The sequence below is a fragment of the Asterias rubens genome, chromosome 7 (assembly GCF_902459465.1).
Source record: "Asterias rubens chromosome 7, eAstRub1.3, whole genome shotgun sequence".
NCBI classification, from domain to species: Eukaryota; Metazoa; Echinodermata; class Asteroidea; order Forcipulatida; family Asteriidae; genus Asterias; species Asterias rubens.
The window spans coordinates 17010153-17023887 of record NC_047068.1 but is presented as its reverse complement, the minus strand read 5'-3'; the positions used below and the strand labels follow the sequence as shown (position 1 = coordinate 17023887).

Here is a 13735-nt window from a genome sequence, read left to right as displayed (position 1 = left end):
GCGCGACTAGTCGAGTACTAAATTTCACAAATTGCCCAGGTCTAGTAGTTCGTTTTGACTCAGTGATGTTTGAAGCTGGCATGGGTGTGGATCATACATGTGGTAATCATGCAGGTCAACCATGTATGAAACTTTTGGGAGAAGCAAGTGTTGTCTCTGGGAAGAACTGGTGTGGTCTTGACATGTTGATACTCTGATCGTCTTCATGAGATAAAAGCAACAGAACAAAACCTCCTGACGGCAATCAGAGTGTACTGATGGAAATGTCGAGAACACACTGGTTCTTCTTTGAAGTAAGGAGAAGAGCAAACTCAAGTTAACTACATACTACAAAAGCCATCCATTCCACTTCTGGTTGTGAATAAACAATAAAGAAATGTGTTTTCTACTTATACCAGAACTTTCTTTTATGGCCTTGAGCTTGTTGGGGCTCAATTGTTCAGCCTTGGCTTGTTCTGCCTGTCCAAGCTGAACAATAATTAACAATACCATAGCTGTGTTAAATAGTGAGGCCAATATGAAAATAAATTGTTCTAATAATAGGCTGTGTCTGAATCCAGCATGCCCAGTGACTTCCTCTAGCACTATGGCTGCTTACTTAGTGTTTGCGACAACTTAAAAAGTTGGGGACCATTATTGTAGTTGCGATACTGTAACCCTCATCCCGACGGCCGCCAGGACGAAGGGTTACGAGATTCTTTCGATCAGCAAATGACAATTAGGTCAAACACGTTCAATTTCGACAGCTAGTTACCAGATTTGCCCCATTTTTACCACTTTCAAATTTCCATTTCCTTTTTGACTATGTTCAATTACTAAATTTACTATATTTCTCCACAGGTTTCTTCATTTGTTTGCTTGTTTTTCTTTGTGGCAGGTTGCTTGAACTTTTGTTTCAGGACTTTTGTTTTCCCGTTTGTTTCCCTACTTGTTTCATCATGTCCTTTTTTTCCCTTCATGAGTTCTTTCCCCGTGTATAATTAACCACAGTTTTCCTCCCCCTCCAGGTTAACTCTATAAACCCTGCATTTTCACTAAAATCTGTTTCCTTTTTAGTGCACTTCCCTTTTGTATATTAATGTTGTTTTCCTCCCCCAGTTTATTCATGTCTTTGTCAACTTAACATTTTCTCCAATTGAAACCAAGGGTTCTTCTCAGAACCACCCCTACTCCTCTTTAGATTATCATCCCTTGGTGTTACCGCCAGCCTCAGTTTATTAACATTTTTTTATTGCTTTTCTCTACAGATTTGTTCCTGTTTGTTTTCTTTTTCACCATGTCTAACCAAAGTTGCGTTCGCTTGTTTCAGGAACTTAGGAAACTAAAAGAGAAAGCACTACGTTATTCGTATCATCGAGACAACTACAGGTTCTACACACTAACCCGTTTCATTCCCACAGGTTTACAGGTGAAATTTGACCCAGCCCTTGGGTCTTTGTGTACCCCACTCCGCAGACAGTGGAACAACACACTCCATAGTACTTCACTTAGTCTCATTCGTATTCTAACAGAACACTGTGATGTTTGTCTCAACAGCTTCAACCGAGATATATCCTATCTTGAAGTGGAACTTAGGTAAGGTCCATCTGCTCAAGTGCCCGTTTTGAGCAATTCACCAGTGAGATCGATGCTGGTTTAACTAAACTTGAATCTGTTCTGATTTCTAGGAGAAATGGCAAGATTGGTCGTCTTGTCTCCAAACAGCAGCATCACAGACGGAGACGATTCAAACGCAATGTACCCACTGAAGCTGAATTGTCGGCCCCTCAATCCACAGTAATTAACCTTTCATCATGTACCCTTTCAGATGCAGAAAATGACCTTCTCTCCAAGGGACTTAACTTCTGCCCCACCCCCCCCCCCCCCCCCACAGTTAATCAGGCTGAGCTTAGTCAGGACCTAACTGACTACTACCGTAGAATTCGACTCCGTGAATTCTTCCTCGACTCACCACCCATGGATCCTGAGCCATTTTACTGTAAGAGTAAATGGGTACCACCTAAGAACCGTGTTCCTTCCCTTGAAACTTACATGCAGGTTGTTAGTTCACAAATTAACTCGAATGATCATTCTACCCACAGGACTCATGACAACCTCCCTAGAGAAGAGCGTGAGGCTCTTAAGACTCTACGAGCACGGAAAGACATCATCATCAAGCCAGCCGACAAGGGCTCTGCTGTTGTTGTCATGGGCCGCCAGCAATACATCGATGAAGCCATGAAACAACTGAACAACCAAACTAATTATAAACCACTTGACACTGATCCAACAGGCACCTTCTCAAAGGAGATTCAACTAACACTGGACGAAATGCATGACCGTGACAACCTCTCCAAGAAAGCTCACAAGTTTCTCTCCCCGGTCGACTGTAGAACAGCCAGGTTTTACCTCCTTCCAAAGATACATAAACCAGACAACCCAGGAAGACCCATCATATCTGGCAATGGTTCCCCCACTGAGAACATTTCTCTTTTTGTTGACAGTTTTCTCAAGCCGTTAATGCCGCAGATTCCATCATACATTCATGACACTCCAGATTTTCTCCGCAAAATCGCAGGTATTCAGAAGCAGGTCCCTAACACAGCCATCATCGGTACTTTTGATGTAACCTCTCTATACACCAACATTCCCCAAGATGAAGGGATTGCTGCCTGCTCTTCAGCTCTGGCTAAGAGTGGTCACACATCACCGCCCATTTCAAACATTGTATCCCTCATGCAACATGTTCTAACAAAAAACAACTTTTCTTTCATGGGTAAGAATTTCCTACAGGTACAGGGCACTGCAATGGGCACACGTATGGCACCATCAATGGCGTGCCTTTTTATGAGCCATCTTGAACAGCGCATGTTGGCATCAGCCCCTTGCCGTCCCTGGGTCTGGTGGCGCTATATCGATGACATCTTTTTCATCTGGACAAGCGATGAAGCAAGCCTCAAAGCTTTCATTAATCACATAAATTCCTTCCACAGGACCATCAAATTCACGAGCGAATACTCAACCAAGGATACACACTTTCTGGATGTCAAGGTTCTCAAGACGGATGAAGGCTAAGTAACCACAGATCTCTTCGTTAAACCCACAGATAAACACCAATACCTACATTCCACTAGCTGTCACCCCCGACACTGCAAAACCAGCATAGCCTACAGTCAGGCCCTCAGACTCCGTCGAATCTGTTCTAATGATTCTGATTTTATCCACCACTCACAGGAACTTAAGAAACACCTTGTTTCCAGGGGTCATAGCTCTCTAGCAGTCCATCGAGCTATCCAGAAAGTCAAGGCTCGTTCTAGGGAGTCAGTACTTTCCAAAGGACCCAAGAAACAACAGAGTCCTACGGGGAAAGTTCCTTTTGTTGTCACTTTCCACCCCTCACTTCCTCCCATTCGTAAAATAACCAGTTCTAACCATCATATTCTTCACACATCAGATCGACTTCAACGTGCTGTGCAGGAAGAACCCATAGTTGCCTACAGACGCCCACCAAGTCTCAGGGATCTCATTGTCCGAGCAGAAGTCCCTCCCATTAATGATGATGTTAATCCCCCTCTACCACAGGGAACTTTTAGGTGTTCCAACATCTCCAAGTGCATCGTCTGTAGACAACACATCAGGGAATCGGACTCCTTCACCAGTAACACCGGCGGTACCACCCATAAGACAAGGGGTCATGTCACCTGCACCACCACTAATCTCATTTATCTCATATCTTGCAGAGTCTGTGGTGTTCAATATATAGGTGAAACAAGAACTACACTCAAGAGGCGTTTCTACGGCCACAGATCTACAGTCAAGACCCAAAAGCTAGATACACCTGTAGGTCATCACTTCAATCTTCCTAATCACTCCATTTCTGACATGATCTTACAGGGCATAGAGGCACTAGGCAACCACAGAGAGACTGTGCGTTTGAGTAGGGAGAAACTCTGGATTAGACGCCTCCAGACCATTCAACCCCATGGTCTGAACATCCAAGAAGGAAACGACTAATAAACCTTTTGTTTTGCCGTCTCCTTTTTTCCCCATAGCCTTTTAGCCTGAGCCTCATTCACTAATAAATTACTTTTTACCCAACCTCACCACCCTTGATGTTGTCCTTTGTGTTTCCATCTTCTTGCTTGTTGTGGTCAAGCCAGTCCCTTCCCTTCACCCCCCCCCCCCTTTTGTCCCCCTATTCATTGTTTACCCCCTGCTTTTTTATGTATGCTTTCCGGTCCTACTACTTGCCGTCAACTCGCCGACTTGCCGTCAACTCGCCGTCAACTCATTTTCGCGCCGTCAACTCATTAAATTTACATGAAAAATCTATAAAAAGGGGGCACGGAAGTGTTAAGTCTGGGCTAAACTACATATTTCTCATGGTTTTCGGTACAAATTCATTCACAAAAACGACTTTGTGTTGATAAAAAAAAAGTACCAATCATTGACATCTTGGGCCAAGACTAATCATGCCTGAGCCTCATTCACTAATAAATTACTTTTTACCCAACCTCACCACCCTTGATGTTGTCCTTTGTGTTTCCATCTTCTTGCTTGTTGTGGTCAAGCCAGTCCCTTCCCTTCACCCCCCCCCCCTTTTGTCCCCCTATTCATTGTTTACCCCCTGCTTTTTTATGTATGCTTTCTAACTCCATTCATGTATTTCCACTTCACTGCTTATGCTTCACTTAGTTACCTGTTCATGTTTGTTGTGTTGTCATTTAGCCTTCGAGAAAGACTCTGCTAGGGTCGAAACGTCAGGCCATTAACTATTTTTTGCACTTTCAAAAATCATGACACAAATTCTAAGAGCACGAACTTAATCCTCAATGTCTAATGAACACTCGAAACACAATTGAGAAAATATTTTTGAAGAAAAAGGAGAAAAACTTACCACATCCCGGAGCAAAGTCCCAGGTTTTAATTATTACTATTATATTATATATGTGTTGGACCAGATTGTTATTTGCCGATCGAAAGAATCTTGTAACCCTCCGGCCTGTCGGGAGGAGGGTTACGTTATCGCAACTACCGTTATTGCAACTACATCATTCCCAACCAAAAAAGAGACAAAATTGATTTATAAATGACAAATAGGCCTAATTTAATCAATTTTACAAACTGTTACGTCATTTTTCTCTTTTTCCTGGATGTATATTTGCGGTAAACCTTCTTCTCAGGTAAGAAACAAATTCAGTGGTTTTGGAGTTAATTAAGGGCAGATAAATTGGTGGCGACATGCGGAAAATTATCATTTTGTTATCAAATTGTACCAAAATGTACGTTTTTAATTTAACGAATCTTCTTTTACAATAAAACAAATAAGACAAGACATTAATGAAAATTGCTCATCCAAAAAGAAGTCTGCCACTGTGTCATATGGGAGGAAAACCTTCGTAAAGCAAAGACAGACTTCTCATGAAATATTCATCCCCTCCCCCCACCTAACCCCGCCCACCTTCCCTTTCCAAAAAGGAAGAAAAAAATTCCACGAATTTGATTTGATCATTCCACCGTAAACAGTAACAACTAAAGCAAGCACAACCTAGCTAATCAGACTTAAATAGTGGGAGGCTTCCATCGTTAGTCACTGCACAAAAAGGAAAAATATTGCAAACGCAAGTTGCCTTCACAACAGTACAGTACCACTTTTTTATTTTTGACTTGGAAATGAACTCACTCAATTTAGTATTAACGCTCAAAATTACCTGTGTTTTTGTTGTCAGCTGCACGACTGCCTTCCGAAAATTAAGCTTCGAATCTGTTCCTCCCATTCTCGTGTATCTTTCAGTATTACGGCATCAATGAAAACAATTGTCAGAGTCAAATTTTCCGCAACATACAGACAATTTTTTTAACTCTTTTCCACGTATCCCGTGTGTACGTGTGTGTGTGTAAATAAAATGTATAGTCAACATATCGTTCACATATCCCACAATGCTTTTCGAAATACAATTTGACGTCACATCATCGTGTCTGGTAATTGTCCATGTACACACGCTATTCAGTGAGCCGTGTAGCAGACTATTATTTTGTACACAGCGGATATGCCATTACATGTATGTGCTTGCTGCCCATTTTATGATTTTGTGTTCATTTTCATTCATTGACAAGTTTACTATTTTTTTCATGGCCTAAATGGTTTCATAAACTTGGTCTCGGTTTTTGCCGGAACAATTTTCATCATGGTACAGCCATCTTGATATTGGTAATTCAAACTATCAGTCTGTGTCAATCCGAGACATGGAATATGTCCAAGATGGCTGCAGTATGGTACAGTTCTATGCTATGGTTGTTCTGGGCTTTTTTCTGAACTACGGCTAGGGCTTAATTTGATGGAAACATTGTGTACTTTAGAGACTGATAAAGCCATAATATAGCCCTTTGCAAACTACCAATTCAAAAACTTATCTATAATTTGTATTTTGAGGAAAGGATAGCGAAAACAGGCCGGGTCCATTTTCCTTACATTAAACTTGACCTAACCAAGCACAGGGTCAAGTTGACCTCCAATGTGGCCCATTTTCTTTAAGGGGCTATCTAGAGGGTTTGACACTACCCCCAATTGATATCCTTGGTCCTCATGCCCCAACCTCCACATATGAAATCTAGACTTCTTCAGATAAAACATTACCCTAGTTACTGCAACATGCAGAAAATACATGGTTTCTTAACTCCAGCAGATTTATTTAATTAGCAAGCTTACCCCCCCCCCCCCCCTTACAAAATGATACACCCCCTTGTGCACCCTTAAGTTTTGCCTTAGTTTCAGTGCGGCCTACTTTCCTTTCCTCCTCAGTCAAGTCAACTGAAAGCCGAGTTCACCTTTGTTTTCCAAGTGGGTTGGGGGGGGGGGGGGGCCCGACACGTACATGTAGAGTTATAATTGTTTCAAGCAATTATTTCAGTCACATCATTAGGAAGGGGAAAGAGAGGAGGGAGGCTCCCACTTCCTGAATGGGTATGCCATCACTTGTTGTAGAGAAAATCATATTTTGAAGAGTGTAAAGTAAAAAACAAACAAGCATTACAATATAAACTAGACACAATAGAAAGATAAACAGAAACAAGATATTGGATTTTCTTTTTATTTACTTTTTCAGTTGCATGCCTGCTTTGAGGCAACCACTATCTAATTGAAAGCAATTCAGTTGAAGGGCTTGTAAGCTGGTTGGATTTTACATTAATGACTTGCTTTAAAACACTCAAAAGTTACTCAAGGAATTGTGTTTCTTTATGGAACTAACAAGTGTATAATCATATCTATAATTTTATCTCCAGAGAGTCATGTTGCACTTTTTTGTTCACCATTTTGATGTAGCTTTTTAAAATAGGATGCATTTGTTTGTTGCAAATTCAGTTAAATAAGTACTGCTGGCTAAAGGAGCCAACTGCAGAATCCTCAGTACGACTTGTTGCTTTAGCTGCTTATGCCACTGTCTCAGCCATCTCTTGCAGCGCATCATGCGTACATCTTGCAGCGTATCCCGCGTACATCTTGCAGCGTATCTAGCGTGCCTTGTGCAGCGTATACCGCATGCCTTGTGCAGCAGATCATGCGTGCCTAGTGCAAGTGATCCCGCTTGCCTTGTGCAGCGTATCCTGCTTGCCTTGTGCAAGTGATCCCGCTTGCCTTGTGCAGCGTATCCTGCTTGCCTTGTGCAAGTGATCCCGCTTGCCTTGTGCAGCTTACCATGCGTGCCTCGTGCAGCTGACCATGAGTGCCTCTTGCAGCGAACCATTCTTGCCTCTTATAGCATACTTGACAGTGCACAGCAACCTCAACAAACAAGCCTGTACATCAGAGACTTTAATTGTATTCTCTAGTAAGTAGCACTTTTTTTATAGTTTTTACGCATCAACGAAATAGGATATTTCTCAAACCAATGCAGCCAATGGGCCTTCTTTCATTAAAAAGAAAAGTGTATGAGGAGAACAGTCCGGGTTTGTGAGAAATTTTAGATATAATTATGATATAAAATGAAAACAGCAGGCAGGCTTCCTCAACCTGACTGCAGTCATAGTGGCCTGGGACGTCTTGTCCCGAAAAACTAGGCCGTAGCGCTAGACCAGGGAACATCGTCGCCTGGGTTTAGAATGCTTGCTGTGGAGCCGCAGCTGGCTGCACAGGCTTGTAGGTCTTTGACAAGTGATCAGTGAACTCTTGGAACGGTGACTTGACGAAGACAGTCTCCTTCCACATGTCTGGTGTCAGGTAGCTGTAAGTCTTCGATACCGCTTGGAATGTTGCCTTTGCTGCATTGGAAAAAACATATATAATATTTGATCAGCAAATTCCAAACATAAAAACAAGCAACCGAGAACAATTTTGAGAAAATTCTTTTTTAAAAGATGATTAACTTTAACTCAAATTAACCAGTTTTGAGTAATCAGTGATCTGTATTATACAGAGCATTACTACCATCTTTCTTCTTACCGAAGTTTCCAAGGGTTGACGTTGAGCCGCAGGCACTGGTATAACAGTCCTCTATACCAGCCATATGAAGCAGTTTCTTGGGCACCGGTGCACTGACGATACCGGTCCCACGGGGCGCAGGGATCAACCGCACCAGGACACTACCACACTTTCCTGTCACCTGATTAGAGCAATTCAAATAGAATATAGACATTAGAGAGATTGATTCAAAATAAAAATGACAGTTGCCCCTAGTTGAAATTCCAGGCCTGGTACTTCTCTACACAACAAAAACATTGATAAATGTAGAGCCTTTCTTTAAAACTAGACATTGGTAATCAGCAAATAAGGTCGTCATGCTGGCTGAAAGAAATACATACACTCCAACAATAGACCTTCACCATTTATATGTGTACCTAACATACAACATTGACCTAACATACAACATTGACAGTGTCAGTTATAATTACCAATCAGTAACCAGACTATCTTTCTCTCCAGCCTCAGTTTGGTTACACACAAGTTTGCCTTCTTTTAAACCAATGTATCCACCTTGAATAGTTTTCTTTGTGTACATTGCAACTTTAAAAAAAATCATCAATACATGACCAAGACCTAGTGAGCTGGGCTATGAAGGAATTCACTAACCTTGCAGGGTACGGTGTGGGGCTTGCCGATCTTGTTTCCCCAATAGCCTCTTCGTACTGGGATGACCGACAACTTGGCCAAGATAATGGCCCCTCGGATGGCCGTAGCCACCTCTTTAGAACACTTCACACCAAGACCTATATGTCCGTTGTGATCTCCGATCGCAACGAATGCCTGTTAAATGAAAAAGAAAAAATATGAATTTAATTTTTTTTGTACAATACACACTTATTTCACTTCTAAAAAAAAACAAGTGGTTGAAGAAATAACCAATAACCTATACAAGAATGAAAAATGCTTGCATAAGTAAAAGGTAAGCAGTGCATTGGCAAAAATCTTTGTCACATCCAAACCATGCCTTAACCACACTACCCCATTTTCAGAATACAATACACACAGTGCATAATGGACAAATGCGTTTACGGAAAAGCTTACTGCATTGAAATTTCATTTGCATCCACATTTAGGTACATGTACATTTTTACTGCTGATAAAACTATATTGATTTAATTTGGTATAAAAATCAGTTGAGAAATCTTGTTCCTTGCAACCGGACTTCACAGAACATAGAAAAATTATATGAAAAATGCTTTAAACAACTACACCTAAAATAAACAGCTTTTAAAAGGTTAAGTCCAAGAGGAAAATGTGAGCACCAAGAAAATTTGGATTGGATGAAGACAATAATAACCTTGAATCGGGTTCGCTGTCCAGCTCGGGTCTGTTTCTGTACGGGCATAATCTTGAGTACCTCATCCTTCAAGGCAGTTCCAAGGAAGAAATCGATGATTTCAGCTTCCTGTATGAGGTAAAGAAAGAAACAAACATAAGATAAGATCAAGAACAAAAACCTGCAACTTCTCACTTTTTTTATAAACTACTTAACATCTTCAACACAAGTGTCATCGAATCAAAGGGTTCACCCTTTCAATTTGTTTGTATCACAGAAATAGTTGACACTACAACCACTACCAGTGTTGTAGCTAGGCAATTTTTTCTTCTTTTCTTTTCTAAATCCAGATCAACATAAGTATTCATGTTAAGATATGGAGCCATCATTGTCAAAGTGTAATCCGGCGAACCTGTGCTCTGGGCATGTGTTTTGCTGAAAGTGCTGGGTGAAAATTGTCAGTTCAATCCCACCATGGCTACAACACTGACCACTACCTAGCCCCCCAAAAATAATAGTTTAGTTAGGGTTCTTATTGAAAAATTCTATCATTATTCAACGACTTTACCTTAATTGGCAGGGAGAACAAGTAGATCTCCTCAAGAGACTTTATCTTGAGGTCCTTGACAAGTCTGCCCAGTTTCGTTACTGGAACCCATTCCTTGTCGTCGGGCTTTCCACGGCCCCTACCACGCCCACGGCCGCGACCACGACCGCGGCCCCTGCCACGCCCTCCTGACCCGAAGCCACCGCGAAAACCGCCACGATCACCGGCTGGTGCTTGGTCCGCCATTGCTGGGAAAAAAAAAAAAAAAAAAAGAGTAGAAATTGTTTTAGACATTGTTAGATAGCTCCACTCACAATCACCAGTGTTTTTTGTGTAGGTTGAAGAGCTAGCACAATCTGTGTACTGTAGTGCGACTGCGAGTAGTGTGTGACTGTGAACATCAAAGTACAGGGCGGGAAGGATGAAAGTTGTGGGGATTTTTCTCCATAAAACTCTCTTTTTATATACACCTGCACTTACAATATTTACTTACTGAAGTTCATACATTTCTGTTGAAGAATACAACGCAATTCAGCCAAAGAAACAAACCTCAAAATGATATATATACAATGTCAATTATTCAATGACGTGGTTCTGTCACATGACCTACCTAGATCTGTGTCTATGTACACATTTATTTGTTTCTTTCGCTGTATGTATGGTATTGCGTTTATTCTTTACAATAGAAATGTATGAACTTTTAAGTAAATAATGTAGGTGAAAGTAAAGTGTATAAAAAGAGAGTTTTATGGAGAAAACCAGTACCTTATTTGTTCTTCATTTTATTAACTTTAAGTGACTCTTGATACGTCACTTGTCACTATGTCAGTCATTGTCGATTGACAATGACATTGTTTCATTAACCGACTCTTCTGATTAGCCATACAAAACTTTAAAAGCAGCATAAGGCCATTATTGGGCATTGACAATCTAAATTTTAACATTTGTTTATGTTCTTTGTAATGTTGCTGTCTGTGAATTAAATTAAAGAAACTTGAAAGGGGAAACAAACTTTTATACAAAGCTCTAACTTTACCATTCCTGGCCGTTTCTTGATTGGGATACTTTTTAACCTATCAACATCATCATACTTCATGCGAACAAATGCGAAATTGGCTTTTCTCCTCACTTCCCAATCAAATGTTGGCCATTCGCATGAAATACTTTTAATATTATAAATGTAAAACCAAATGGCTTTTCCCTCAGCCCAGTGTACCAGACCCAGCGGCAGCACTCAGCATGCTCAGTCATCAAACCAAACACACAAATGTAGTTAGTAGGGCGGAAAATTTTTCATCAATTGCCTTTTTTTTGTATTACTCATGCAGTAAAACCTGGATAACTTTCCGTATGGCGCCACCACTTTTTCACTCATTTTTACAAAAAGGGATATATCAATCAGGTAAATTAGATACTATATTATTTTATTTCGAATGAAAAAGTGGTGGCGCCATACGGAAACTTTTCCATTTTATCTCACAAACCAGTAGTACAAAAGAAGAAGTCTAATTAACACGGAAATTTGACTCCATTTGACCATTCACATTATTATGAAAAGGCTGGTACCACAGCGCACACAACCATTCACAATCTATTTGAAGAAAGCGCACCAGCGGAACAGCCGCTCCCAAATTTGTACATTGTCACAATATTATAATTGACGGCAATATTAACCAGCAAAACCACCCAAAATAACAATTCAATCTATAATAAAATAAGCACCAAATAAAGCACACATTTAAAGTGTATGAGAATATGTAAAAAATATAATTCAACATGAACGGATTGCACAGATTTTTGATGATTTTTAAAGAGTAATTCCAAGTATAGACTTCTACTTACGTGATGATAAAGAAGAAGGATTTCTGGGTAAAAATTACGTCACATGTAGACTAACGCCCCCAAGTGTTCACAAAACGTCACAGTAAATAAAGTGTCGTCTGCTAGCTGTTAATTCACTTGTTTTAAAACTTCAAAGGAATTGCTCTTTTAGATAGTCAGCTAGTTCGCTTTCATGGCAATTCCTGGGCTGCTGTTTGTTTTTTTGCTTATATTCATGTTTTTCGTAAGGACCGAATGGAAATAAGTCTGAGTTATTGGCTTTTTGGGGTTATCCTTGGATAATTTTGTGCAGTTTTTTTTTTGCGATCTTTTTTGGTTTATCTTATTTCATTGTTTTTTCTCCTGTTGTTGTGTATGTCTTTTTGACATGTTCTTGCTGTATTTGTTTCAATTAATCAATCAATCAAACAATCAGTCAAACAATCAGTCAATCAATCAATCAATCAATCAATCAATCAATCAATCAATCAATCAATCAATCAATCAATCAGTCAATCAACCAATCAACTCTTGGTCAATTTTTTGTTTCTCAGTATTCTCTGTTGATTGTGTATTGAATTCGTATTTTTTTTAAAAGCCTGAATTAGGGACAGACCTTGTGCATTGACATTTCCCAACTGCCATCTTAGGTAAAACAACGATGAAACAATCAAAACACACAGATTTGAACGCATGGCGCACAGGTTTGGCCAATGAACAACCGCTTTTTTACTTTTGGGTGACGGTGCCCCACTGATATGACAACATGTGAAAATAAGGTCTATTCCAAACAGATTTTCAAAGTTGAACACTTAAAAAAAACAAAAAAAAAACAATCACACATTAAACAAAGGAATACAACAGTCTTTAAAATGTTGGATAATTTATTACCAAAATAGCTGACTAATAACCATCATTAAGTGCTCTTATTCATTACATATAACTATTGAAATTCTTTTATAATTTGTGCACAGGAAAGATCATGATTAAAATTGAATGAAAACACACAATGTTGTACATAGACAATTTTTCTATTGTTACTTTACGTTAGATTGAACACATCAGGCATAATATTGTGCTCTTTGGAAAAGGGAACATAACATTAAGTTATTCTTCAGAGAGGTTCCGTTCAGAATGGATGCATGTCAAATTTTATTCTGCAAACATAGAGTAATGTGTCAGTCAGGCCTTAGCCTTTTGTCCAGGCCTTCGTGGCGTAAACAAAGGAGCGACTTGAAGGGGAGACCACGTAGGCGAGCCGAGTGGCGATTTTCCACTTGCGAGCATGGTCTACCATTCTAGTTACTTGTGATTGCAGCTCTCCAAGACACAAAGGCCTTGACAAAAAAGCTAGCCATGACTAGGCCAAAGTACAGATTAATATTGGCATAGCTTTTGCGAGCAAGACAAATCCCAAACCAGTTTATGTATCTTTATGTTACATCAGAGAATTTGATTGATTAGTGCTTTTGTTTGTTTTTCGGACTCACATATTAAATGTGTGTAAAGTTTCCAGCACGCACGTAAAACAGTGTAGGGAAAACCAAGAATGGATTTTTTTTTAGATACACAGGGGTCATGGAGACCATGGCCTCCATGGACACTTGTTCTGTCCTATGTCCCCCTATCAACAGTTTCCCATAGACTTTTC

The 13735-nt window shown here is 40.1% G+C and overlaps 2 protein-coding genes across 4 annotated transcripts in view; both read right to left on the bottom strand.

Annotated features, from left to right (window-relative positions):
- LOC117292560 (protein HID1-like) overlaps window positions 1-5898 on the bottom strand; it is a 30087-nt gene extending 24189 nt beyond the window's left edge. For all 3 annotated transcript variants that reach the window (XM_033774662.1, XM_033774661.1, XM_033774663.1), the window contains exon 1: window positions 5691-5898. In XM_033774662.1, coding sequence (XP_033630553.1) covers window positions 5691-5756 — 66 coding nt within the window. In that variant the 5' untranslated portion in view covers window positions 5757-5898. The remainder of the gene's footprint in view (window positions 1-5690) is intronic.
- Window positions 5899-7054: 1156 nt separating this feature from the next.
- Window positions 7055-12120, bottom strand: LOC117292202 (40S ribosomal protein S2). The gene is made up of 6 exons (XM_033774165.1): window positions 12106-12120; window positions 10285-10511; window positions 9738-9845; window positions 9047-9220; window positions 8420-8579; window positions 7055-8238 (listed from the first exon to the last, which is right to left on the bottom strand). The coding sequence occupies exons 2-6, from the start codon at window positions 10507-10509 to the stop codon at window positions 8075-8077; spliced, it is 831 nt and encodes a 276-aa protein (XP_033630056.1). The 5' UTR covers window positions 10510-10511; window positions 12106-12120; the 3' UTR covers window positions 7055-8074.
- Between the last annotated feature and the right edge of the window lie 1615 nt (window positions 12121-13735).